Below are 24057 nucleotides of genomic sequence, written 5' to 3' on the forward strand. Positions count from 1 at the left end.
GTCCCAGGAAGTACAGACACATCTGCTGAATCTTACCTCAAAAGACATGTCAATAAGTTCAGAGGGATGCAACATGATGAAAAATAAGAAGACATAGAGAACTATCACAGAAGTAACAAAGAGAACTGTAAAAGAAAAAAGAAAAAAAAAGTATTTTATGTACTTTAATCAAACCATCCCTCAATCAGAGTTTTAGAGAGGTGTGTATCACAGGTTTATTAATCTCTGGAAATATTACTGACCTATAATCTTCTCCCAGGTATATTTTTGCAATACAAGCTGTGCTACATGCTCTTTATGAGTCATAAACAGATAGAGCAAGAAGACTGAAGTATTTACTTGCTGGATTGATTTAGAAACCTTAAGTCCACCAAGCCAGAATGTTTTAAAAGGAAATATACAGCAAGCTGTCAACTAAGCAACATTACTTTATCTCCTCCTTATTTGTGTAACATACATATATAGGTGTACAGACTTACAGAGCCTTGTATCTGTGTCCATACTTATAAACTCAGAGCCAAAAGCAAATAAAAACTCTTGTTACTAGGTCACAAATAAGCACCCAACTTTCTACTGAGCATTTTTTCAGTTTTCTACTACCGAGCTTTAAACAGAGTGATGAGTTCAAATTTCTGCAGACTAACCAAGTAATAATCTACTACAATGTACCAGGTATGTCCTCGAAAATAATTTAACAGTACCAAATAAATGCAGCAAACAAACATGCCAACAAATTTAAGATTAGGTTAGTGTAAAAAGCAAGGAGTTCAGTCATAACAACCCACCAGAAATGCCACGAGTCAATGAGAAAACTTCACTCAGTGCAATAGCTGACTGAAGTGAACTGGATTTTTCAATCACGTCCTCTTTTGAAGTTTATTTTACATAATTTACTTTGAAGACATAGATATTCTAGTCTTACAGAAACAAAATAATTATTAACACAAATTTCTCCATACACAGCTTGATACTTCCCTATTTCTGACTATGATTATCAGAGGATGATTGTACTATGTTCTCCTAGTTACTGCTGCTGAACTGGATGTGGAATTGGAAGCAAGCCATGGATGAGTACGTGCAAAGAAAGTGACATGGATTTTTTTTCTTAACTACATATAATGTGATACCTTAAAATATGTAACTGTATATAGTAAGAAAGGACTTACAATTTTTGTAGCATGGTTGTCTAAAGGGCTTTCCTTTTGAAAAGACAATTGCAACTATGAGGTACTGAAAGCTGGATATAAAAAACAAAGTTGTGTTTTCATAATTTTTAATGTTATGTTCATCATCAAGAGTCTCGTTCCCACCGTGTGCAGAGCTGATGTTTGTGGCATCCAATATATTACATGCACTGCAACATAAACATTTAAGACTGAGTTAAGAAGAAAAGCCAAAGAAGGCTGAATCCTACTTGTTAGCAGGAATAATGAAAGAAATCACCACAGTAGGTTAAAAAAGCATATCCTGAAAACCTACTATAGATAGTAAGAATTAGCTCAAGCCTGACGCAGGGAGGCAGCAATTGTGAATTCTGTGCTTCAATTTCTTTTGTGCTTTCAGCAAGTAAAATCCCTTCATGAACTGCTTAGGGACTGTCACTTTATACAAACTTGGGAGACAGGTAAGAAAATACGGCAAAGTAACAAAATATGAAATTGCTTTCATTTTCAGAAATATAATTTACTTGAACTCAGACAGGAAAACAAAATTTTGTAAGTATAAATGAGTCAAAATAGGCCTCAACCATGAACTTCTAACTTTGATCTCAGACGTCCCATACCTGAAGAATCTTCAGACCCTGCAGTCTGGCTCTGACCCAAATCTGCATTTCAGTCATTGGACAGCATCTATATATTAGGTACATGCTTTTAGGTACATTAGGTACTAATGGCCAGCAACAGAAAAGCTGCAGTTACAAAATGGTGGATAAAAGCAACAGCATTACCGGCGATTCCTTTTCGATTGATACCAAATCCTTTAAAATATCACTGAAACACTTACTCAGATTCCGGTGTCCAACGTTCAAACCAGGGCTGCTGCTTGACCCAAAGAAACCCAACAGTTTGGAAAACAAGGCAGATGATGATCTGAGACAAAACGGAGCACAGAAGTGGACCTGAGATAAGGCCTGATGGAGGCCTTTGCGCAACTAGCTCCTTCCAAGCAGGGTTCAGGCTCACTGCAAAAGGGAAAAAAATATACACCATCTATTGCATCATTATGATTTTCAAGAGTTATCCTGTTCATACTCTGTGGAACTGAAATGGCTTCCTCATGACATCTCACACTTTACACTTGGAAAATTCACCTCCATAGTCCCAAACTGCAAACGTGAAACCACCCAACCAAGATTGTACCACCTCACATGAATGCCACAGTGCCATTTGTAAGCTGGTTACCCCTTGCAGCACTGGGCAGCTGGGGGCAACACAGAAACCATGTGACAAGTAACCGGCAGTGTGCCCAGACTAATTCCAGATAGGGCAACTGTAAGGTTCTACAGCACATTTCCCATTTATCTGGTGCAAGCACTTGTTAACTAGCTTCCTCAGTTGTAGTCCTCCATTACTTCAAAGAAGCAGCTTCACTGAGCTTGAAAAATAGAATTCTAGTGTTAAGCAGTAAACTGAGTGCTAGGGTCACAGGTGAAATGAAGTACTTCATTAGATGATAGTTTGATAGATACACACTTTCTTGACAGAAGTTCAACTAATAAGACAAGAAGTCAAAACATTTGAGAAAGATCATGCTGGAACAAATACTGTTTTGATTCCAACAACACTTTCCTTACATCACTCCAGATTTCTGACTTCCTGTATTGTGAAGAACTGCCTTTCTAAGCTTACGCCCATGACCTGCTTCTTGCACAAGGACATATCACAAACTACAGGTGAATCTGATTCAGTACAATGGTTATTGTTATTTTTCCAATACAAATACTGCAATAGTTGTAACATCTAAACTTTGCACATCACAGTGCTTATTCCAATGAGCAGTAAGTGGTTAAAGAAAATCTGACAATGCAAAAACTGCTTCACAGAAGCCACCAACAGCAGTTCAGCATAATACTTACTAGTGAATACAACCACCAAAATGATTGCCAAATCAATGAAGAGAAACTGGTGGTCTCCCAAATTGCTCAGGATCTAGAGAGAAATCAGAACTGAAACATCAGTAACTGCTTCAACATCAAGAAGCATCTTACAGTGAAACCTACCCTATAACAAATCAGTCTCTTTCCAACCTGGCTTCCTTTACCTGCAGATCTTGAGTACAATTCACAGATCAATTCCCAAAGTATGAATATATGAAAATTCCAGTTTCAAGAAGCCCAAGGTGACATTTTTTTGTAATTTAAAGCTGATAATTTTAAAATAATATTTTTTTATTCTTTAATGCATTTTTAGTCAACTTATCTGGACTTCCAACTTTCTTCTCACAGACATTGACTACAGCCTTTTTAAAATACACACAGCATGTTTTTCAAACAGCATTAAAATCAAGTACTGTGACTAACAGCACTTTCAATCTAAAGAAAGATTTCTGAATGTGCTTGTTGTGTATTCAAAGAGACTTGCAACAGTTTATAAGTATGAGCTTTCAAATCTGAATTACACTGACATTGCTTAATCACAACTACGTACTTACAGAATACAGCAGAGTAACGCTGATGTACTGGATAATGCTGTACAATGCCATGAATTTAAATACACAGAAGGAAGTTATTAAAGCAGCACGGCCTTCCCTGTCAAAACAAACGCAGTCACGTGACTAGAAAGCTTTACAAGCAAGCAGAAACTTCAGTTTAATTAACTGCAATTAACTACATCAGCAAGCCTTTCGAGAAACACTAGCGTGAAGACAGAGTGCTCAGACACATGGAGAGAAAAGGAGGGTCAGAATGGTACACTTTCAGGTGCAGAGCTGTGAGGATGCCCTCTGAACTGAGCCACCACCACACCGCAGCGTTCTTTGATTTCATGTGGTTTTCCAACAAAGCTTTTAAAATGAAAGTCTGCTGGCAAATGCTTCTATATAGCACAAGTTTATCATGTGGATTGAGTGAAAAGGCATTCACAACTGCCAGCCACAGACGTGCTTCTGCATATGCATGACTTTGTCAGCTCCACGCAGATTAAAACAGATTTTTCTCTGGCTGACCTCTATCCAAAACTACTAACTGGATTCCAATTCTAGAATCAAAAATTGGTCAAACCCCACAGAGGAAACCTATTTTCTACTTAATATGGTGCTGAGAAGCAAGGCTATCTCAACAATTTTACCACTTGCAATCATACACGCACTTTATGGAAACTCCAGTAGTAACAAAGACATCAAAAGTACTAAAACTGTACAACCCTCTCTTAAAATGAACTTTACACAGACAGGACTTAAAACAAAATTAATCATGCTATTGCAATTCCCTATTCAAATCACTTTCAGTAAAGAAATAACTACGAAAAATGTATGGCTGGTCCTTTAATTCAGCTGGGCCTACTATAACATCAAACATATTATTAACACAGAATATACAGAATGAGTGACATGGATACATTTACGTTCATGGTGGCGATACCTGATCAGCTTTGGCACGCAGGAAATACTAGGTGTCCTGGAAGTGAATGGTGATGCCACAGAAGCCTCAAGTTCAGACAAAGATATACCACCATGTGCCCTCTTTAGTGCCTGCCAATTCATATTGAAATAGAGAACATTTTAAAGCATGCTTTCAGCTAAAAAACTTGAGCAGTTCCATATGCAAAATAAAAATGTACTTACGCCACAGTCATTTGCACCATCTCCACACATGCCCACATAGTAACTACAGAAAACAAATACATGTTAGGGTTCTGGACTGCTCCCAGTCACGGTCCATTTAACTGATTTCATTAAGTGCTTTTATATTATTTGATATATTCCATGTTTGTACAACCATAAGTGACCTGAGACGCTAAAAGCACTTACTGTTTACATTATACATATAAGGACACAGATAAAAGTAATGTGACTTATCCAGTTCAATCAAATCAATAGTAGTTATCACCTATCATCCCAAGAAAGTCTAAAGCATCTTTATCTCAGTAAGTTGATATTTCTCTACTATGTTATACAGAAACATTTTCATAAAGATAACCCTAAAAGTGTCTATGAAAAAACCGCCAAACTTCTGAAAAACCACAAAGGTAAGAAACAGTTACGTGAGCAACAGTCTCAAAGTGAACAGTTTGAGCCTTGACACTGACTAACAACGCACTGACAGTGAGTGAACACAAGGCATCACACTAGTACTTCTTCAATACCTACATGTCACTCAACAGATTTGCTCACTAAGCCAAGAAATCAGATTTATAGATATGCTATTCGGTTTAGTTACTCATCACTTACAATATCACGAAGCTTGTACAACATACATATTCACAACTAACCAGCAGATGGCTGTACTCTCATTCAGCCCAGCTGAAGGGCTTATTCACCAACCCTAAGAAGTTATCTCAGCCCAACCTTTTTCATTTGGTGTAACAGCTATCAGCACACATCAGCTTTTTTCTCACCGCACAAAACATGCTGTCAAGCTGCCACCCCCTTCTATACTGAAAGAAATACTTACTCTACATTTTGTAAAGCTTCCACCAACTGAGTTTTCTGATCAGGAGCCATGCGAGCAAACACAGTGCCATGTAATACGAGCTGAAAGAGAGAAATTTCTTAGTGCTCAGAAGACCAAGCCTGTTCTTCATTAAAAGTACCCAAATTCAAGTAAAATGCTCACCTTGGGTACCAGGTCCTGAAAATGCTCCAAAATAACTGCAAATGACTTTCCATTCATTGCAAAATGGTATTTGGTCATCTGAAGATCCTCAAGACTTTCATGGACCAATTTAACTGGAATATCCTATCAAAAGGAGTTTAATATTCTAGCTGTAGTGCATTTTTCTAGCATGTAGTGCATATTCACAGTATAATAATAACAATAATCTTGAGGATTATTCACTCTAGTGAAGGCTTCTATGAGCTTCCCTTGAAAAAAAAGTCTCATTCTATTACAGCATTTATTTAATAACAAGAACATATGGCTTAATGTTCCCATAACATGTAGCTAAAGCAGACTCAAATTGAAAACTAGCAAAAACCCACATCTGCACAGCTAAAAGCCAAATCTTGCAGAGAAAAGTTAAAAACAAATTAAAAACTAGCTCCCCATGTTGTTTTACTACTTTTCAATATTTTAAGGTCTGCAAGTTAAACAGTACAGCAATTTAGAGTTGCCACTTAATGGCAGACTTCCTATTTAACAGAATAATAAAAAGTTGGGGGACAAAGAGAAACTGAGCAGCAAAACCAAGTGTTTACACACTAAGGGCACAGCGACAATCAAATTACCTCTGAGTTTATGGCTGGTGATGAACTAGTGCATCTTGCAAGGGTATCTGCATAATGCCAGTTGATTCTGGCAGCCTGCCCATCCTTTGGAGGTAGTGCTTCAGCAATAATGACCTTATCCTGAGGTAGAATCATTCCACAATCTCTGGCCACAGAGATAGCAGTTAACATGTTATCTCCTATGAAAGAATTGCATTTTGAAAGGTTTGAGTTAAAGGATCAATACATCCATACTCAACATAAAAGAAAAAGCTAACGAAGCCAGTTTAAAAGGAGGAGGAAGGCTGTTTAATACACCACTGACATCCTTAGAGCCAAACAAGTCACAGGCAGATGTCATATCATATCCTTTACGTTCCTCCACTCACTAGCATCACTCCCAGCTAAAAATGGTACATACAAGACAAACTCAGAGTTCTACTGCCACCCAATTACAACTCTATATTTGTCTGTCCTGTATATTATAAGTTGTAATATTTGTGACTTAAAAAAGACCAACGTTACACAGAAAACAGCACAGACAAACCCAAAGCCACAAGCAGGTTAAGAAGCCATTCTTCCAAAACAAACAAATAAATAAATAACTTTAAAAATGAAGTAATGTACTATATACATTAAATTAGAATGGTAGGGATGGACTCTCAGGAGGTCACACATAAGAACTCCTGCTAAAACCTAGTTATGAGATTAGACGTGAACTTTCGCCTAGTCCAAAGATGTTCAAGGTTCTTCATCCTTCAATTCAATAAGAAGTAACATGTTAATATGTTAATTCTACAAAGTAGAATTAACCCCTTAATGATTTCAGACCTCTGACTTACCAAAGCACCTCTTAACCAAAATGATGTGTAGTTTCGTAACAGCTTCTGGACGTCATTCTTGCATAAACATAGCATTATCCCAGTGTATCAACACAAATATTTTTACTTCATACACTACATTCAAAATAAATCTGTTCAAAAATAACTTTTTTTTTTGGTTATATGAATGTTTATGCACTAACCTGTAACCATGACAGTGCGAATGTTGGCTTTATGCAAATCTTCAAGTACAGCAGGGGTTTCTTGCTTTAACTTGTTTTGCATTATAATTAACCCCATAAAATCCATGTTACTTTCAATAGCATCCCTGTATGAAAGGAGGCAAGGAAAAGAACATTGGAAGAATTACAATTATTTGACATAGTTTAAAGAACCTGACCTTATGCTTATCAAATAAAAGAGACATTTATTTTAACTGTGCAAAGTGTGAAGAATTCACTTTTTAAAAGCGATCCAAGAGAACACCACCATTTCCATTCATTTATGCTCATTCCCCATGTTTACACTGAAAGTAACAAAAGAAAAAGAAAGTGTTGTTTCTTCTCATGCACAACTGTCTAGTTTTTCAATCAGAACTCTTTCTAAAAGATCTGACATTCCCCGAAAGGAAGGTTGCTCTTGGAAAAAATGCTCTGATACAGCATTCACTCAAATTTCCAACTGTTCAGAATGGATGTCTAATTTTTTTTCCCGATTAGCTGAATCAGAACATACAAACTACCCCAGTAAATTGTCAAAGTAAGGGAGATTAACAGTCATTAGCTAATTAAATGACCCCTTAACTTCATTTCATATGAAACTCAGTGCATTTACAGGTCTTGTGTATGCTACTGCCACTCTAAATTTTTGTAACACTATTAGAGGAAGACCTCCTTAAGTTCCTACGTAGTGCTCAGGGTTCAATTAATGAACATACAGAACTGCATAGCAAGACAAAAACAAGCTAAAGAAGAAGAGTAATCGGATTTAAACCAAAGTAAGCATAACAGGATTACTCCAAAGCGTGCAGTTTTTAAAGCCTGCTGTTATTTAGCTTAAAGGAAAAGAAAAAAAAAGCAAAGCCATTCTTACCTATTAATGGTCTGAACTTTGTGCCATGTAAGTTTAGACTCCAATTTTCTGTGAGCCAGAGCAATGACTCGGAAGCCCTGCTTAGTGTATTCTTCCAGGACACTCTCAAAGTCAATAGGAACTTTAAAAAGGTCAAGTTAAGAATGATTAAAATTAGTCATAACACAGCTGAGCTGCACAAGAGAAAAATCAGGTTGTTCCTTTACCTGTTTCCTGCTTACACAAGCTTGCAATCACTTCAGGGGCACCTTTCATATAAGCATCCATTCTCTTCTCCCCAAGAATTCTCGCTATTACACACATGCGTTGCAAAACTGAAGAAAATGGAAACTGGCGCACAATCCCAATTTCATAAGAGGTCTGTGCAACAGGAACAGAACAACAAAAGGGTTACATCCACAACTTCTGAGAAATAATGATTTATTGAAGAAGAAAACCAACAGCACTTACCGAAAGCTCAAATAATTCCTAAGGAAAAAAAAAAAAAGAAAAGAATTCCTGTAAATATTTCAGTATTTTTCCAAATATAAAATATTTAAACTTAATATTGGTAACATAAACTGGTAAACCAATTTATATTTACAGCACCCTCAGTCCCATTACATTTGCAATGGATTGCAATGGAACAAACGATGAACATGGATATACTGTACTTGTTAAGTACCTTTTACTTTAATTGAGATATATTAGATCTTGATTAGAATTTCTAAGACTTTTCAGTCAAACCTGTGTCCACTTAAACCATGTAAATTATTAAAGTAGCAAAGCATTCCAGAACAATGTCACTATTACAGAGTAACACAAAAGTCATGTAGCAAATTCCAGGAACGTTCTTAGCTACTGCACAGTAATAACTGCTGTGTGTACTCTGAGATCTGAACAACAAAAAAGCTTCTAGCTACTGCAGAAGAACTCACAAAGCAACCAACTTGCTGTATGTCCTCCTGCTACCTTAGAGTTCTTGCTTGCATTCCTTGTGTATAATAACATCCTAAGTACATTTTATTTAACTCAGCACTGACATTAAAACACGTATCTCTAAAGGTACACGGTTGGCAAGAACCACAGTAAGCTCACCAAAGCACTTTATTAGCACACTGAAAATTTGGTAATGATACTAATATTCAAACGTCTGAACTCAAAAAGTGTTACTGCACTCTATAACCAGTCTATTGGTGTCACAGTGCTGGCAATCAGTCTGCTTATCTATTACAGTACCATCTGCTGAGCCACTTTTTGCAACAACAGCTAAAACACGTCTTCTCTATTTTTGCCATCAAGAAAAACCACCAAACAATTCCATAACTGTCTGAATAATATCACCCAGATCAGCATACACTAAAACATACTTGTGTAATTTAGAGGATTAGTTTAATTTGACAAAATGCTTTGAATCTGCATACCATTTCTTGATTAGTTGCTTGCTTGGATTCTGGAAAAAGTTGTTTCGAAGGTCGCACCACCGTTGGCATGATTCGATTATGAAGTGCTGTCTCCTCTTCCGTTGCTTCTTCTAAAATCTGTATGAATTAGTTGATCATTTTTAATGCATTCATTAACTTCTATTTTTTCATAATTTCCAGGAAACAGTCTTGGAAATGAGCCCAAAGCGCAATGATTTGTTGTGAAAGTTCAATGTTCAATGTCCTAATTTAGCAGTTAACCTAAGGCTCATTTAGCTATTTTACAAGTTAATTGTATACAGTAAACCTCTGCTGCAATCCTTACATCATCAAAAGCAGTAAATGAGCTGCTCACGTTTTTTTCATTTCTATGAATTGTTGCACAGTGTAATTTTTAGAAACACTTTCAAGACCTCCTTTCCACGTTGGCAGATAAGCATTATCAAAAGCCTGCTTTTCCATTACAACGTCACATAATACCACAGCTTGTATTTGACACTTAAAAATTAATAAAATGGTGACTTATTCTGAATGAAAGAAGCACTTACCCAACCTATTGCTTCAAACATCTTCAAATCAAGTGGATCCCCAGAAAGCACCCCTTCAATTTTAGTAAGGGAATGACAAGTTGCCATGCAAGCAATAAACTCAGACTTCAGCAAGCTCTCACTGCAAGCCCTCTTTTCCGGCGAAAGGAAACTAAAACAATGAAGTTATAACATACTTAGCACTATAATTATTTACTATGAGCCAATTCAAAAGGTTTGTTTAGATTAACAGAGGATTATTGACTGCACAAGTTTCTTCACTATTTTCACACATGACAGAAGACGGATCTAGTCTCTAGACTGGAACCTTTAGAAATAGTCAGAACTCCCAACTGATTCGAAAATATTAATTCATACTCTAGTTTGACTCCCCTTCTACAGAGGCTTTGTCACTTTAAATGTAATTCAATTAGCTAAGCCAATTCATCTCAGCAGCCCAAAAAGTCATCACTAGGAGGACAGGGCTAAAGAAACATGCTGTATTTTAACTACATTGTTTCTTCAGTACGAAGCTAATGAGATCTCAGATTTTAACTGATTAAATTCTCCCTCATCCTCTTCTGATTTATAACTTTCAGTACATCTAAAACATTTTTTCAGTTGCATTCTTACAGAATACAGCTTCTAACAGAAATGCAAACTTAGGAGCTCAAATTAAATCTTCCTCTGCTGAAGATGCTACAGAACAACTAAATACCAAATCTGCTATCAACTGTTATCCTTACCGAGCATTTTCCACCCGCTGAATTCCCCAAAGATCCAAGCCATCCTCAGTAAGTGTGCCAGTCTGCAAAATGAACCAATGGGAGGTGGAAGAGAAAAAAAAAATTCAGAATGAAGTTGTCCTCGAGTGAAAACAAATTCAAAGTTCATGAGCTGTATCACACCTGAAGAATACATTTTATTTCATCTTCACGTAAAAACTGAAACTACAAATAGCTGCCTGTTAGCTTTTTGCTAACTAGGCTCCTGTTACAAAACCTTAAAAAGCATTGAAAGCAATCGAGCACCGACTTGAGGACCAAAGTAACAGATCTTTAAAATCCTGACATGATAGCTCAGTATTCTCTGCCTTTGGAGAGCGGTGACAGAAAACAGGTACTGAACCCTCAGTACTACTCTCCTGCATGACTGAAACAGCAGGTGGAACACATTCACAACAAATATTTTCCCTGTAAATATTTTTGTAATATAAGTTCAGTGTGGATTCTTAAGATTTCAGAAAAACATCTAAGAAGAAAACAGAAGAGGATTCTGCCTACACCTATTTCTGTCTTTCAACTGTGCTTCTGTTAAACAACAAACAATTAAACATTGGTTTGACTCTTCATTTAAGTAACTTCATATGAGTAACAAGCGTGACTTCACAGTTCAATTTTCCAGAAGCCTTTGTGCAAAACAGAACCCCCATAATTTTGGTGTGTCAGTCAGGACTTGGAAGCCTTTAGATGAGACAAAATTTATGTATTACATAAACTTTTACAGCAGATCCTAAATTGAGGGAGGTAACTGACAGTAAACATTGAATACCTGAGAGTTAACAGGTGACCTACACCCAAATGGAAGTAACGCATTTCTCAGTAGTCACCAGTCTACGAATTCCCTCTTACTATACACTGCCTCCTCTTAGCAACACTAAATTTCAAAGTTCCACCCACCTTATCAAAACACACAAGATTCAGCTGGCCACAAATATTTATCCTTTGAGGGCTGATGCAGAAGATGCCAATTTTTTTCAACCGTCTTTGTGCATAAACGATGCCTGCAGTCATGGCAGCAGGAAGCGCTGGGGGCACCGTGATCGTGATAATGTCGAGAGATTCAATGACGATGGTGTGAGCTGGAACCTGCAACAGAGGTCAAAGTTAATGAACAAGAACTCAGTGCCACTATCTCACTCTCAGCAAAGAGGCTGTCCTCTCACTCCCAGCAAAAGCAAAATTCGTGCTGTGCTTTCCCTAGAATAACAGGATCTGGACTGCCTAGAAACCTAGCATAATCTCCACCCACCACAAACAGCCATGATAATCCAGTCCTAATATACCCTCAAGCCATAACTTCAAGTTTTCTCTTTCCCCTGCATAACTTTTAAGCACTGACGGAACAATGCAAAAAAATTTGAAAGAAAATAATTAGAGCTATCGGTTGGCAACATCTTGATAGGGATTTTTCCACCCATAGCACACTTTAGAATTGTTGTATGAAATTTCTTTGAACTGAGAATCAGACAGATAGCAATTTTATGTCCAAAAGGTAAAAGAAGATTGACTTGGTAACCCACTCAAATTACATCACAAGATATTCATATTCTGCTTTTTTACTGAATCTTATTCTCAGTAGGCTTGTTTTTCTTGTTTCTTTGATAGAAAATAAAGCAAGGATATTTTCATTTAAAATCTAATTGTTTTTCATCATCCAAAGTGCTGGAAATGATAACCAATGCTTTTCTAAAATAAGGTTTTCTTGGACACAAATACAGTGAGATGACAGCATACCTCATTTAAGATGCTATTGACAATGGTGTAAATAAACCCAATGCCTGCCACCACCACCAGAGACAGGAGAAACCAGTAGGCATCTCTGTAGAGCTTAAAATCAGTTGGCTTTGGATACAGTATGGAACGAACAAGCTGTCCTTTAGCAGTATTAAAGCCTAGAAACAAGAAGGAGTGACTTACTAGATGCATACACAAGAACAAAGCTTTTCAAATATATTAAAAACCTCAATGAAACCCTTAAGCTACTCATTTCATTAAGACTGTTTCCCAATAGACAGTAGCAGATGTTTTGCAATACTTAAATTACAGTGCTCATATTAAGTGCTTCATTCCGATGGCAAGAGCACAGAGCTGATTTAAATCTACCCCCTTCTACAAGGAAAGTAAACACCCAAATGGTTTGGCCTGAAAGCGTTTGTCGTATTGTATTTTGTCCCTCAAAGTGCAAACTCAGTGGGTGTATATACTAGCTGGAAGTGTCAGTCCTTGTAAAAAGAAAATGAAGTTATTCATAAAGTCCAAATGTAAGTACTTAAATGGTAAGTCTCCATAAGCTCCTTTAACAGTCAGAAAAAAAGGGATTCACAAGAAAACTGCAGAGCACTGAGTTGTCTTTTAGAGAAATCAACCGCTCGATCACATTTAGATGCTTACATTAGGAGACCAGACTTGTGGCTTAGAGTCAGATGACCAGACACCCTGAGATTTTCTTTGATCTTTTGCCTCAATACAAGGGAAGGCCATAACTGGTGTCAAGTCTTGTATGCCTGAAACATTTTGTATATGCTTAGATTTCCAAGTCTACTACTAAAACCCCAATACAATTGTTGGGTCTACTGGCTCCCTGATAGCCTCTCTTAAGTCTGTGAGCATTACAGGAAACACTAAGCTCTCCAAGCCAACATTTGGCATACAAAATTCTACCAAAACAAAGGAGCTGTTTCAACAGTCCTGAAGAGGATGAGTTCATTACAAGATGAACAAGACTTGAAGCCTCTGGGCTTTGAATTTGTTACTGCAGGAGAGAAATCATGGACCTGTTCAGAGTTCAGCATGCCATCATGTAACAGAGTACTTAACCACAAATGCTTTGTAATTCATGAGCGCCTTCATAAAACAGAATCCACAACTACTACAGTCGGTGTAGCTGTTTTGAATAGAAGAAGCCATCTATCAAAAGCCAAAGCTTTAAAATATTAGTAAAAATAATCACTTCTGTAAATAAATAAATGCTCAGGTTTCTTAGGCAAGTGTTAAGTGCACTGACAAACTGGGCAAGAAAAGCATTTTGCATTGCCAATAGTTCCACTAAAATAAGTGATTCCCCACCATCAACCCAATCCAACAGTACCCCACATCTCTGAAAAGAGGCATACATAGTGCAACACATTGTAAAAATATACGTAAAGGGTTTAAAAATACAACCAGGTTTTAAATTTATGTTGAAGATTGAGTCATTCTCTTGTCTGCCAACAGATTCTCACCACACCATTATCTAGCTCTGTTAGCACAGCAACAGGCATTTATCAAATCAGTTGGGGTATAATCATTTATCCAGGCTTTAGCAACATTCAGTGCAATGAAATGAAATATCACTTCACGCGCAGCTATAAAACTGAGTGTTACACTAATAAGTGATAAGCTTAAAAGTCCGTTCTCACCTGTTCTCACTACCAGAGCTTTAACTAATTCTCCAGTATAAAAACGGGTTTGGATCACATTGGTTCCACAAAACAAAGTGTGTCGCTTATGAGCTTCTGGGCTGTATATTTCATCTCCCGTTGCTTTTGGATATTCTGAAGGATTTGGTAGATTAATCTTCGTGACAGGAACGCTTTCACCTTAAATGGATAAACAGTATCTAAGCAAAATCAAAGAAGAACACACATTTTCCCTTCATGATTTCAAGTGGAGAAGTACAATCCCACTTCAACACAGGTATTAGGCAGTCTTTCACCTATTAATCTCCGCTCACCAGGTTCCTTATCAAAATTCTACCTAATCTTATTCTCTATTTTCCCATACTGAATTTGTCCCTCTTACTTGAAGTTAGAGAAGTGCAAAATACAGTTCACAAAGAAAACAGGACGAGCTTCCTTTCCTCATCTTTACTCAGAAAAACCAAAAATTGAAGGAAATTATTCTGATCTCCTCTGGTGACTGAGTATATTCAGACCAGGGCAGCAAGCAGTTTTATCTGTTGCTAGCAGCAGCATGAGGCTTGGGTATATTCAAGGACCCGAACATGATGAAACGCACCACCTCTGAACTGCAATTTTCTAAATGCTGCCAGCCTGCCACATTATCCTAGGAACAACAAGAAGGCCATTCTATTCATTGAAGCTGTCTGACAATGACATCAGGTTTCAGAACATGCAGGCACAAACTTATTGAGGTAATCATTTGTTTAAGAAACAGAGTAGAACAGTCTACTCACTACGATCATCCTGGAAGCAGTTAAAAAGTTTGTGCTAAATTTTTTTTGAAGAAACATACTGCAGAATTTAATCCACACTGAGAACAGCAAGTCAAGAGGCAGGAGGACTCACTATTAAGAAGAAAACTTTTCAACAAGAAACTATTAATCATTTTTGGAGTTGCCAAGTTGTACCAGGTACCTGTTGCATTAAGTGCCTAAGTACTGATGAGTGCAATCAATGGCAGGAACATACACATTGGAGCTAAATAAATATACTCACTTCTGTAGAGCAAGCTGCAAGATAAGCATGCACACAGGTAAAAAAAGTCTTCAGCCATACAAGCATAATAGGTTTATTTTACCTGTTAACATGCTTTCATTCACGATACAGGTACCACTGAGAAGTACTGCATCACAGGGCATAATTGTCCCGTTAGATGGAATCAACATGATATCTCCAGGCACAAGATTGGTAGAAAGGATTTCTTCAATTTCTAAGTGAAGGAACACAAACAAGTTTACCTGAAAACAGTCACCACAGATCCACACAGTTCGTGTGATATTTAACACTGTGTTCCATTTTATTAGAGGCATCTTGAAAATTCTTCAAAAAGAGGCAAAAAAAACCCCTAACATGTTGATAAAACCAGTGCCATTATAGATTAACTTCTAGAGCACATGGGTATAGTTTATCTAACAAATGAAAATAGTCAAGCTCATGCAGAAGATTAAATAAAATTCATTAAAAAGACAGAAGTACAACAGAAAGGCATGTCTTACAAAACAATATCACACACTGCAACCTAATAATCTTCAGCTATTGTGGTATCCAAATGAGCAGAAGTCCAGAAATCAATTTCAGCCTCTGCTGGTTAATAAACTGCAATGGAAATCCAATGCATGCACCTCTTTAGACCAAGAAAGACATTACAATGATAACCACATACCTGGGAAGGCAGCAGATATGACCTGGAATGGTAGATATGACAAAGAGAAGTACAAAACACAAATCTGACACTTGCTAAAAATGCTATCTAGAATAATCCTGAACAGATGACCACCATATTTCAATTCCACTTTGCAACTTCTTTTCTCATGCAATTTTGCTACGAATTGCAAACATTACAAGCAGGAGAAAGAACAAGTATGCATCAAGTTCAAGCTCATATTTAATAAGCTACTTAAATTCAGCTGTCCAAAGAGCATGTGAAATTTACCTTGATTTCTTCTGCAGACAGAAACCCTTACAATGCTGTGAGCTGCTACCATGTCATGTAACATAACATATTGCTGCAAAGAGGAGAAAACAGTTCAAAATTTCAAAGCACAGCTTCTCCTCTTCTAAATGCATACTGTACTTCTACAAGTGAAAATTATAAGATTCTTTACTAATTCTTCTACAGCAAAATATTACTTTAAGCATTTGTATCAAAATAGTTTAGGAAATTTATAGGCAAATACAGTTCAAGTAAATCAGCCTGTACAGATTCCTACTTTCAATAGCACTCTTGGAACAAAATACACACTGCCAAGCAAATTATAAAAACATTTGCTCAGTAAGATACATAGCAATAAGACTAGAGTGAATGGACTCAAACTGTGCTAAGTTCAGGTTTGTTAATAGGAAAAATTTCTTCTCAGAAAGAGCAGTCAGGCACTGGAATGGGCTGCTCAGGGAGGTGGTTGAGTCACCATCCCTGGAGGTGCTCAAGAAATGTTTAGACGTTGTGCTAAGAGAGTAGTTAAGTGGGCAAATACTGATGGCAGGTGGACAGTTGGACTGGACGATCTTGGAGGTGATTCTATGATTCTATACAAAAGAATTGCAGTATTTATATAAACTTTGATGAAAACCTTATTATTATTTATTTTCCCACCTCTGGTATTTATTAAGAGACTGCAATTTAAGGATAGTTACTACTTCATTTTCCATTCACTACAGCTAAGTCTACACAGAAAATGCATCACTAATTTAATAATCCACAAGTCTGTGTGGTCCTCAGTTACACTGGACTTTTTCAAAGAGGAGGGAACAATGCAAGAAAGAATCAATATTGTCAATACAATCCAATACATGTGGTTGCATCTGAGTTCTATGTGAGGTAGCATTTCTGTTATCTGAGAAGGAGGCAGGTCAATCTGATTCAAGAGAGTGGGAAGTCAACAGTAAACTGTCTCAAAAAGAACTGTAGATCCCAATTCATCCAACTCAAAGAAGGAAAATCCGTAACAAGATTCTATGTGCATAGTTCTGAAAAATTCTAAAAGATTCATAGAATTTCCACATAAAAATTATCTGGTAAATAAAAAGCTGAGAAGATGCACGTTTACTTTGACCTTACCTTTCTAACAGTGTAGAGTGAGCTAACAATGGATAATACAGACATGATCACAATTGCTAATGCATAGTAGTGATATTCATCAGTGATCCACAATATCACACTGAACAACTGAAAAATGTAAAAAGGATTGAGAACCTAGAAGAGTGAAAGAACATTGAAGTTAAACCAAATGGTCACATGCATTCTCATTCAGAAGAGTCAGAATAATTCTCCTCTACAGAGGAGATAAAACTTCCAAATGTTTTTGTTTTTAAACGTGGATTTTGCCTGTTTTGTCAAATTGCTCCCTCTTTTTCACAAATTCAGCCCTCCACAAGTAGCTCTCATTAAAATAGCATGCAAGTATATGTATTGAAGATTGTATGCACTTTCCCCTACACCTCAAAGCAAAAAGGATAGGTATATCTATTGCATAATAAATTCTTATTTTCAAAGCTATCACCTCTTAATTATTAATAAACATTCTTATCCGTTAGCTCAGCTCTGAGAATTTCATTGTTCAAAATGTTCTACCACCTATTATCACATGGATAACAAATTAGCTACTCAAATTCATACTATAAAAGGGAAATGGAACAAGCAAATCAAGCGCACATGCAAGAACACATTAGATTTTATGAGTATGCTGTAATGTAAAATACCCAGGCTGATAAAGCCACTGACTGTGTTCACCATCAAGTCTGAAATGAACCATAAAAACAAGACGCATAGCCGCTCAAAAATCCCTGGCATGTTTTTTTCATGCCCTTACTAGGGCACCACACTGTGAACTGCAAAGAGTTTGGAGCAAAGGCCTTGCAGATTTGGAGCTCTTAAAAATAAAATTCCCTATCATTTTTCTTACAAGTGCTGGGCTCTCTGAGGTTTTCGTTTCACATTATCATTTGAATACTAGTCTAAGAATCGCTGCACTTAAAATAACTTTTAATGATACACATTTTTGTTCATTAAAAAAAATGATCTTACCTCCTTAATCAGAAGCTTAAAAATGGAAGGCACTTTCACAGCAATTTCATTTATTCCAAAGAACATTTTCCTGCATTAAAACCAACCAAAAAATATACTTAAAATTTTTAAAGATCTTCTTCATTTTGAATTAATTCCATTAATACCAGAAAATGATAAAATATCATTTAATCCATGGCCCCTTTTATCACATTTACTGTTTCAAAAGGCATTTACCATTATGCCTGTCCAATGAGATGTTACATACTTCCAACGTGAATATAATTACTTTTTATTTCAATTTAAACTGTATTTTAGGTTCTTTCATAGATTTCTCTAAGAACTTTATTTAGGTCCACTTTTAATAATCATATCATTCTGAAACTCTGTATGTGGTTTTCACCAACTTAAGCTCTAGCTTTAATTCTTAGCCTTGCAATAAGATGCTGTTTTCATGGTTCTGTACCTTAGTTTTAAGCACAGCACAAAGAAGGGCAAATCATGAGAAGGAAAGCAAAAAACTGATCTCTGATGGGATCTGATCTGGTTTAGTAAGATTGACATGACTGACATTAATCTTGAAGAAAAAGCCACAAATCAACAGAAAATGGAAGGAGCAAGAATATGCTTCCATATTTTAAACTGAGAAGGTCTGACACGGAAAAGAGGAAAAAAAAGCCAGAAATGCAACAAAATGCAAAGCTGTTTAGTTTAGGCAGCAATAAATTACAACACCAAAGCTTATGTACATATAAACGTTTTGAAAATACATCCTCCAGCTGGTTGGATTCAGATTCTACACTTCAGATTCTCTTCTCTGGGCATTCAAAGCTTTGCTCCCTGTCAAGATGCTCACACATTTAGTCTAAAATCACATGCTACAAACAAAATACTTTTTCCAGTTACTTCTTGCTAACTCAAACTTTAAGAAGCAGAAATGTGTTTAGCTCCAACCAGCCACAGGTACATCCATGCAAACTATGGGACAAACCCCTCATACTAACTAAGCTTTTAAAATGTAAGCCAAAACTTGGGAAGCTTCATTTGTATCTTCCTAAATTAGTTATAATTAGCAGTTAATTAAGAAACTGTAGGCCATGCCACTCTCTACTGACATCCAATATTCTTTATTAGCTATGTAGCACTCTCTGCTGTCTTCTAAATTTTGTTAACTTTATGAGGAGAGACAATTGGATCAAAGCAGTTCTTCCCTCAAATATTGTAACATTACCTATAATCATGCATCTCCTTTGTCAGTCCTCTGCTGTGTTCATTATGAATTGAAGAACAGAATGTAGAGTCATCTAATCCTCTAAGTAGAGGAAAAAGTCAGTGAGTTATTTCAGAAACCTGATATTTAAAACATCAAGTATTCAGCAACACAAGAGAGTTACACCCTTAATTAATGCTCTTCTAGTTACTGTGTCACACAACTGTAGATACAAATGCCATCTTAAAAGCCTTATGGTTGACTTGTCTTACCCTGGAGGACAGTCATACCTTCATTTCAGTAATAGTAGGGATACATTTGAGAAATGAACTAAAATACTAGCATAACCAATATTCAAATCCTCTGAAGTGTGCACAAGTTTTTTAAGACATTATATGAAGTAAATCAGGGCTAGGCAAAGTACAGTCTACATTCCAAGTGCCTCCTTTACACTGTAAGATTCATCTTCATAGGACTCCTACGTGCTGTGAAAATCAATGCTGTAAATTAGATGACCCTCAGATAAGAAAGAATGTGTAAAATACCATTGTTTATAGCTACAGGATTGTTTGAATTGTTTGAACTAACAAGCTCACTTAATTGAACATATCACATCCAATGTCCACATGTTTTTCTAGTGGACATAATTTGGATGCATAGGAAAGCATCATTATCTTTTAAAAGGCTTTCACAGATGACACAAAAAAAGAGCACTTCTCAACACAAGTCTTTTACTATACTGGAAAACTTCAGTTATCTACAAAAAGGATTCAGAGTTGTGTCCCATTGAAGAAATACCCTTTCTACTGCGCACACACATAGTAAGAATTATTTCCATTCTCTAGAACATGGGGAAAAAAGTTTAATACCCTCACTGTTGCAAAGGCTGAAACTATGCTTCTACCAGCTTCTGGTGAAATCATTATGAGAATATAAAAATGCTAATAAATAAACTTCATCACGGGTTTACAAGTTTTCCTAAATTATATCAGGTTCAAAGATTTTAAAGCATGATTTTTAGATCAGCATGTAATTCTCTTCTAGTAACTGTGCCCTCCTCCCCTCTCTCCCAGTTCTCCCCCTTCTCTCCCAGTTTTGCTCAGAAAAGAAACTTATTTTAGTTTTCAGTCCACAATGAGAGAAGTTAGCCTCACTCCACTTAAGTGTTGCAGTGCTGAATTCCCAAGAGATTAAGAAAATCCCAGTATGCACATACTTTATTACATCAACTACTCATCAACTCACTCAAAGTTTCATTTGACACTAGCTAAAACAAAACAGACATACAGGGTCAAAGGTGCATCCTCTTTGGCTACACAGCCAGGTCTGATTTAGTTTAAGAACAATTGCACTTGCATTTCCTGTGTTTAAACCAGGGTTCTTAATGCTACATTATTATAAGAACAATGATAACAAAACTCAAGCTCTCACAACTGAATTAGTTGCCCAAGAAATCTTTATTTGCTTCCCTTCTGAACTGTGATTAGTGTTTATGAAATCAAAGCATTCTGTCTTCTGGATACTTGCATAACTGCCTGTGCAGACTGACTTATCTTCATTATACAGTATTATACTTAGAACACAACTGCAGCTGTATTGCTTGCCTTGGGATCTTACTACAAAGCCCTCAGTCTAAAGTCCCATCTCTTTGCAAATTGATTCTCTGCCATGTTACTATAGAAGGAACTGATCAGCAGCTTAAGAAAGACATCCCAGTGAAGGCAACCAGTATGAATGTTTAAGAATTCTTTTCATGATGTTTACATTCTTAAGTTCAATTACTATATCCCAGGTGATACCGAGAACTTCCCTACATGATCATAACTAATTCACTGTAGAAAGTAACTATACCATACTCTTGCTCTCACTTGACTTTGCCCAAAAGTGACTCTGTACTCTGCTAGTCTCAGATGAGGCTCTTTCCTCACTTCAGCACCCAGCTGTTAAGTAGTGGATTCCAGCTCAGCTGCAGTACCTGACTAAATAAGTGGTTGGTCAGGCTGAGTGATTCCTAACATATCACAGCAGTGAAAATCGGGCATATTAGCAAAAATGTGACTGAACAAACACTCACAACTTCACAGGCATAGCTGAGATTTTTCAGGGGATTATAACTCGGCTGAGCTATCACAAGAACATCAAAAGGCACAGCCAAACAGCAAATGCCAAATTTTGAGTCATCGCTTTCATGCTGAGGCACGACACTTATTTCTAACCATGTGGAGTTGTACAAATTTTCCCTGTACCTGCACCATTGTAACTTAAGAGACTTAACATAAAAAATGTATATGAAGCTTTTATTTACAAATGAAATGAGACACCTCCATCTTCCCAGAGGAGTTCTGAATTTCATAACTGCCTGTTTGATGATCACTTCTTGTAACTTGTCACTGCTGATAACCTTCCATGTTATTCATTCGTCTGCAGAATAAGTTTCACAGAAATTTTTAGTTATTTTACCTCCAGTCACTGGTCTGGAGTCTTTTTTTCTATATGTACTCCTTGTAGCTTTTAATGAAACTTTGAATCATGTGGAAAAGTACGTTTCTCATTCAGACTTCCTGTTTTAAAAAGTAGTCAAAAAATCAAAGCTTCTATCTTCAACCCTGACGTCGTGGAACCGTGCTGCTGGGTAAGAGGAATTACAGCACATCACCTTCAGCACATAGCCTGTACGGTCCACTAAAAGGTGTTTTCCATCACTGCAAGAGACTTGATGTTACTAAAAGCCACTGCTTCCAGTTCAGCTTGGACAAACCTACATAAAGGTGAGCAACGAGCATTCGGTGAATTGCCCTCTTCCTAGGTACTCCTGAGTCTAGCTCAGCAGCTATGCAAAAAGCTTAAGTTATTCCAACAGAAGGAAAATATTTTACAAGTTTATGGGAGAACTGCTGTCTACAAAAAGCTGCTCATAGTCTCAACCAACACTCCTAGAACAGGAAAAAAAAAAAAAAAAAAGCCTGCGGTGGCACAAAGTACGTTACCCTATATAAATCATGCTCAATCAAGGTAGATTAAACAAAAACTCTATTTCCAGAAGTCACACTGTGTTAAAATCTCCCTGCTCTCACAGTGGTTCAAAGACTCATTGAGCTAAAACAGCTGGTCAGAATATGGCATTATTTTTCACCATGCTTTCAGGCATGCAATAATTACAAAAAATGCAGTTTTAAGTAAAATAAGAAAGAAATATTCCTACCGTATAACATCAAAACTTTGAGCTGAATCATTCCAGAAATACTTCACGCTGTGATGTGTGAAATAACGAATCTGCAAGGGCAACAGACCAGGTTTTAAACTGGCACCACTCGGCACCTCACTCTCCACTGACTGCATTTTGAACAGCAACAGAAAATGAATTCAGAAAAGCTACTGAAAACTGAGTGGCTTTCTTTCAAAATAATATTTCAAACATCCCAGCAATGGGCTACTGTAGAAGAGATGTTTTCTACCCGAGGAGTCTGTTAGGCTTTTAGAGAAATGAAATAACTGATGCGTTACTGCACTGTGTGTGTTTACACCACACACTACTTGCAGATGCTCTGAAAGTTAGCAAGTGAAGCACTGCTCTACTTACAGGCAAATATTTTTTCAAATAATTTTTATTCTCTTCTGCAGCAGATTCACAGAAATGAACAGTGTGGCCATTTGAAACCTTGTGTACAATAGGGTCAGGATTCTGTAAAGGACTGGCTCCCAAAGAAGGCATAACGCGAACCTTTGCACAAAACCATATCTTGAATTCATCCTTATGAAAAAAAAAGAAAAGAAGGAAGCTATTACAACATTTCAACAGCATTTTACTACAGTAGCTGTAGCAACGAGTCAACAGATAACAGTCTAAACATAATTATAGAAGATAACTTCAAATTGAAGTCAGATGCCTTAAGAATGCATTTAATTCCACAATTCTGAAATAATGTTTTCCAAACTAAAAGGATTTGTTATTGCTTTTTTCTTAAGCAATGAAACCTGGCACTTGAATTGTGACACATTCAGTCCTTCAGAAAATACTAGATTTGTTCTGTAACAGGAAGAACAACGAGATTTCTGTGTGTGCAGCTTCACACACTCTGCCACTTAAAAGAATTGAAGATGTACCATGAAATCATAAAGATCCCACAAAGTAAAAATACAATTTGATATCACACCCTTGGATCTAGACTTTCACCTTCAAACTTAAAATGGTTGATGAAGAGTCAAAAAACTGAAAACTGTATCAGTTTATAAGAGCAAGGTATCTGATCTGCAGCTTTCAATGAAAATGTAATTCATGTATTTAATTCTCAAAATCCAAAAGCAAAGACTTTGTTTTCACTATGTCCTCTGCAAACAGCTGTCACTCTTCTCATACAGGCAGCAAAGCTAAACACAGTACTAAGGAGCACAGTTCTTCAACACTACAAAACAAAA

General features: G+C 36.8%; 1 protein-coding gene across 3 annotated transcripts in view; it reads right to left on the reverse strand.

Annotated features, from left to right (window-relative positions):
- Nucleotides 1–24057, reverse strand: part of ATP13A3 (ATPase 13A3) — a 54349-nt gene that overhangs the window by 9291 nt on the left and 21001 nt on the right. For all 3 annotated transcript variants that reach the window (XM_042820562.1, XM_042820561.1, XM_042820560.1), the window contains 27 exons: nt 23222–23392; nt 22844–22914; nt 19663–19743; nt 18453–18522; nt 17487–17621; nt 16362–16434; nt 15507–15638; nt 14387–14566; nt 12723–12880; nt 11886–12074; nt 10953–11014; nt 10228–10378; nt 9680–9796; nt 8727–8744; nt 8483–8636; nt 8277–8397; nt 7388–7512; nt 6385–6563; nt 5774–5896; nt 5612–5691; nt 4783–4825; nt 4580–4689; nt 3652–3748; nt 3077–3149; nt 2005–2182; nt 1167–1354; nt 37–125 (listed from right to left, as the gene is read on the reverse strand). In XM_042820562.1, coding sequence (XP_042676496.1) covers nt 37–125; nt 1167–1354; nt 2005–2182; nt 3077–3149; nt 3652–3748; nt 4580–4689; nt 4783–4825; nt 5612–5691; nt 5774–5896; nt 6385–6563; nt 7388–7512; nt 8277–8397; nt 8483–8636; nt 8727–8744; nt 9680–9796; nt 10228–10378; nt 10953–11014; nt 11886–12074; nt 12723–12880; nt 14387–14566; nt 15507–15638; nt 16362–16434; nt 17487–17621; nt 18453–18522; nt 19663–19743; nt 22844–22914; nt 23222–23392 — 3168 coding nt within the window. The remainder of the gene's footprint in view (nt 1–36; nt 126–1166; nt 1355–2004; nt 2183–3076; nt 3150–3651; nt 3749–4579; nt 4690–4782; nt 4826–5611; nt 5692–5773; nt 5897–6384; nt 6564–7387; nt 7513–8276; nt 8398–8482; nt 8637–8726; nt 8745–9679; nt 9797–10227; nt 10379–10952; nt 11015–11885; nt 12075–12722; nt 12881–14386; nt 14567–15506; nt 15639–16361; nt 16435–17486; nt 17622–18452; nt 18523–19662; nt 19744–22843; nt 22915–23221; nt 23393–24057) is intronic.

This window comes from Centrocercus urophasianus, unplaced genomic scaffold, assembly GCF_019232065.1.
Source record: "Centrocercus urophasianus isolate 14NV4802_14NV808 unplaced genomic scaffold, USGS_Curo_1.0 seq_19, whole genome shotgun sequence".
NCBI classification, from domain to species: domain Eukaryota; kingdom Metazoa; phylum Chordata; class Aves; order Galliformes; family Phasianidae; genus Centrocercus; species Centrocercus urophasianus.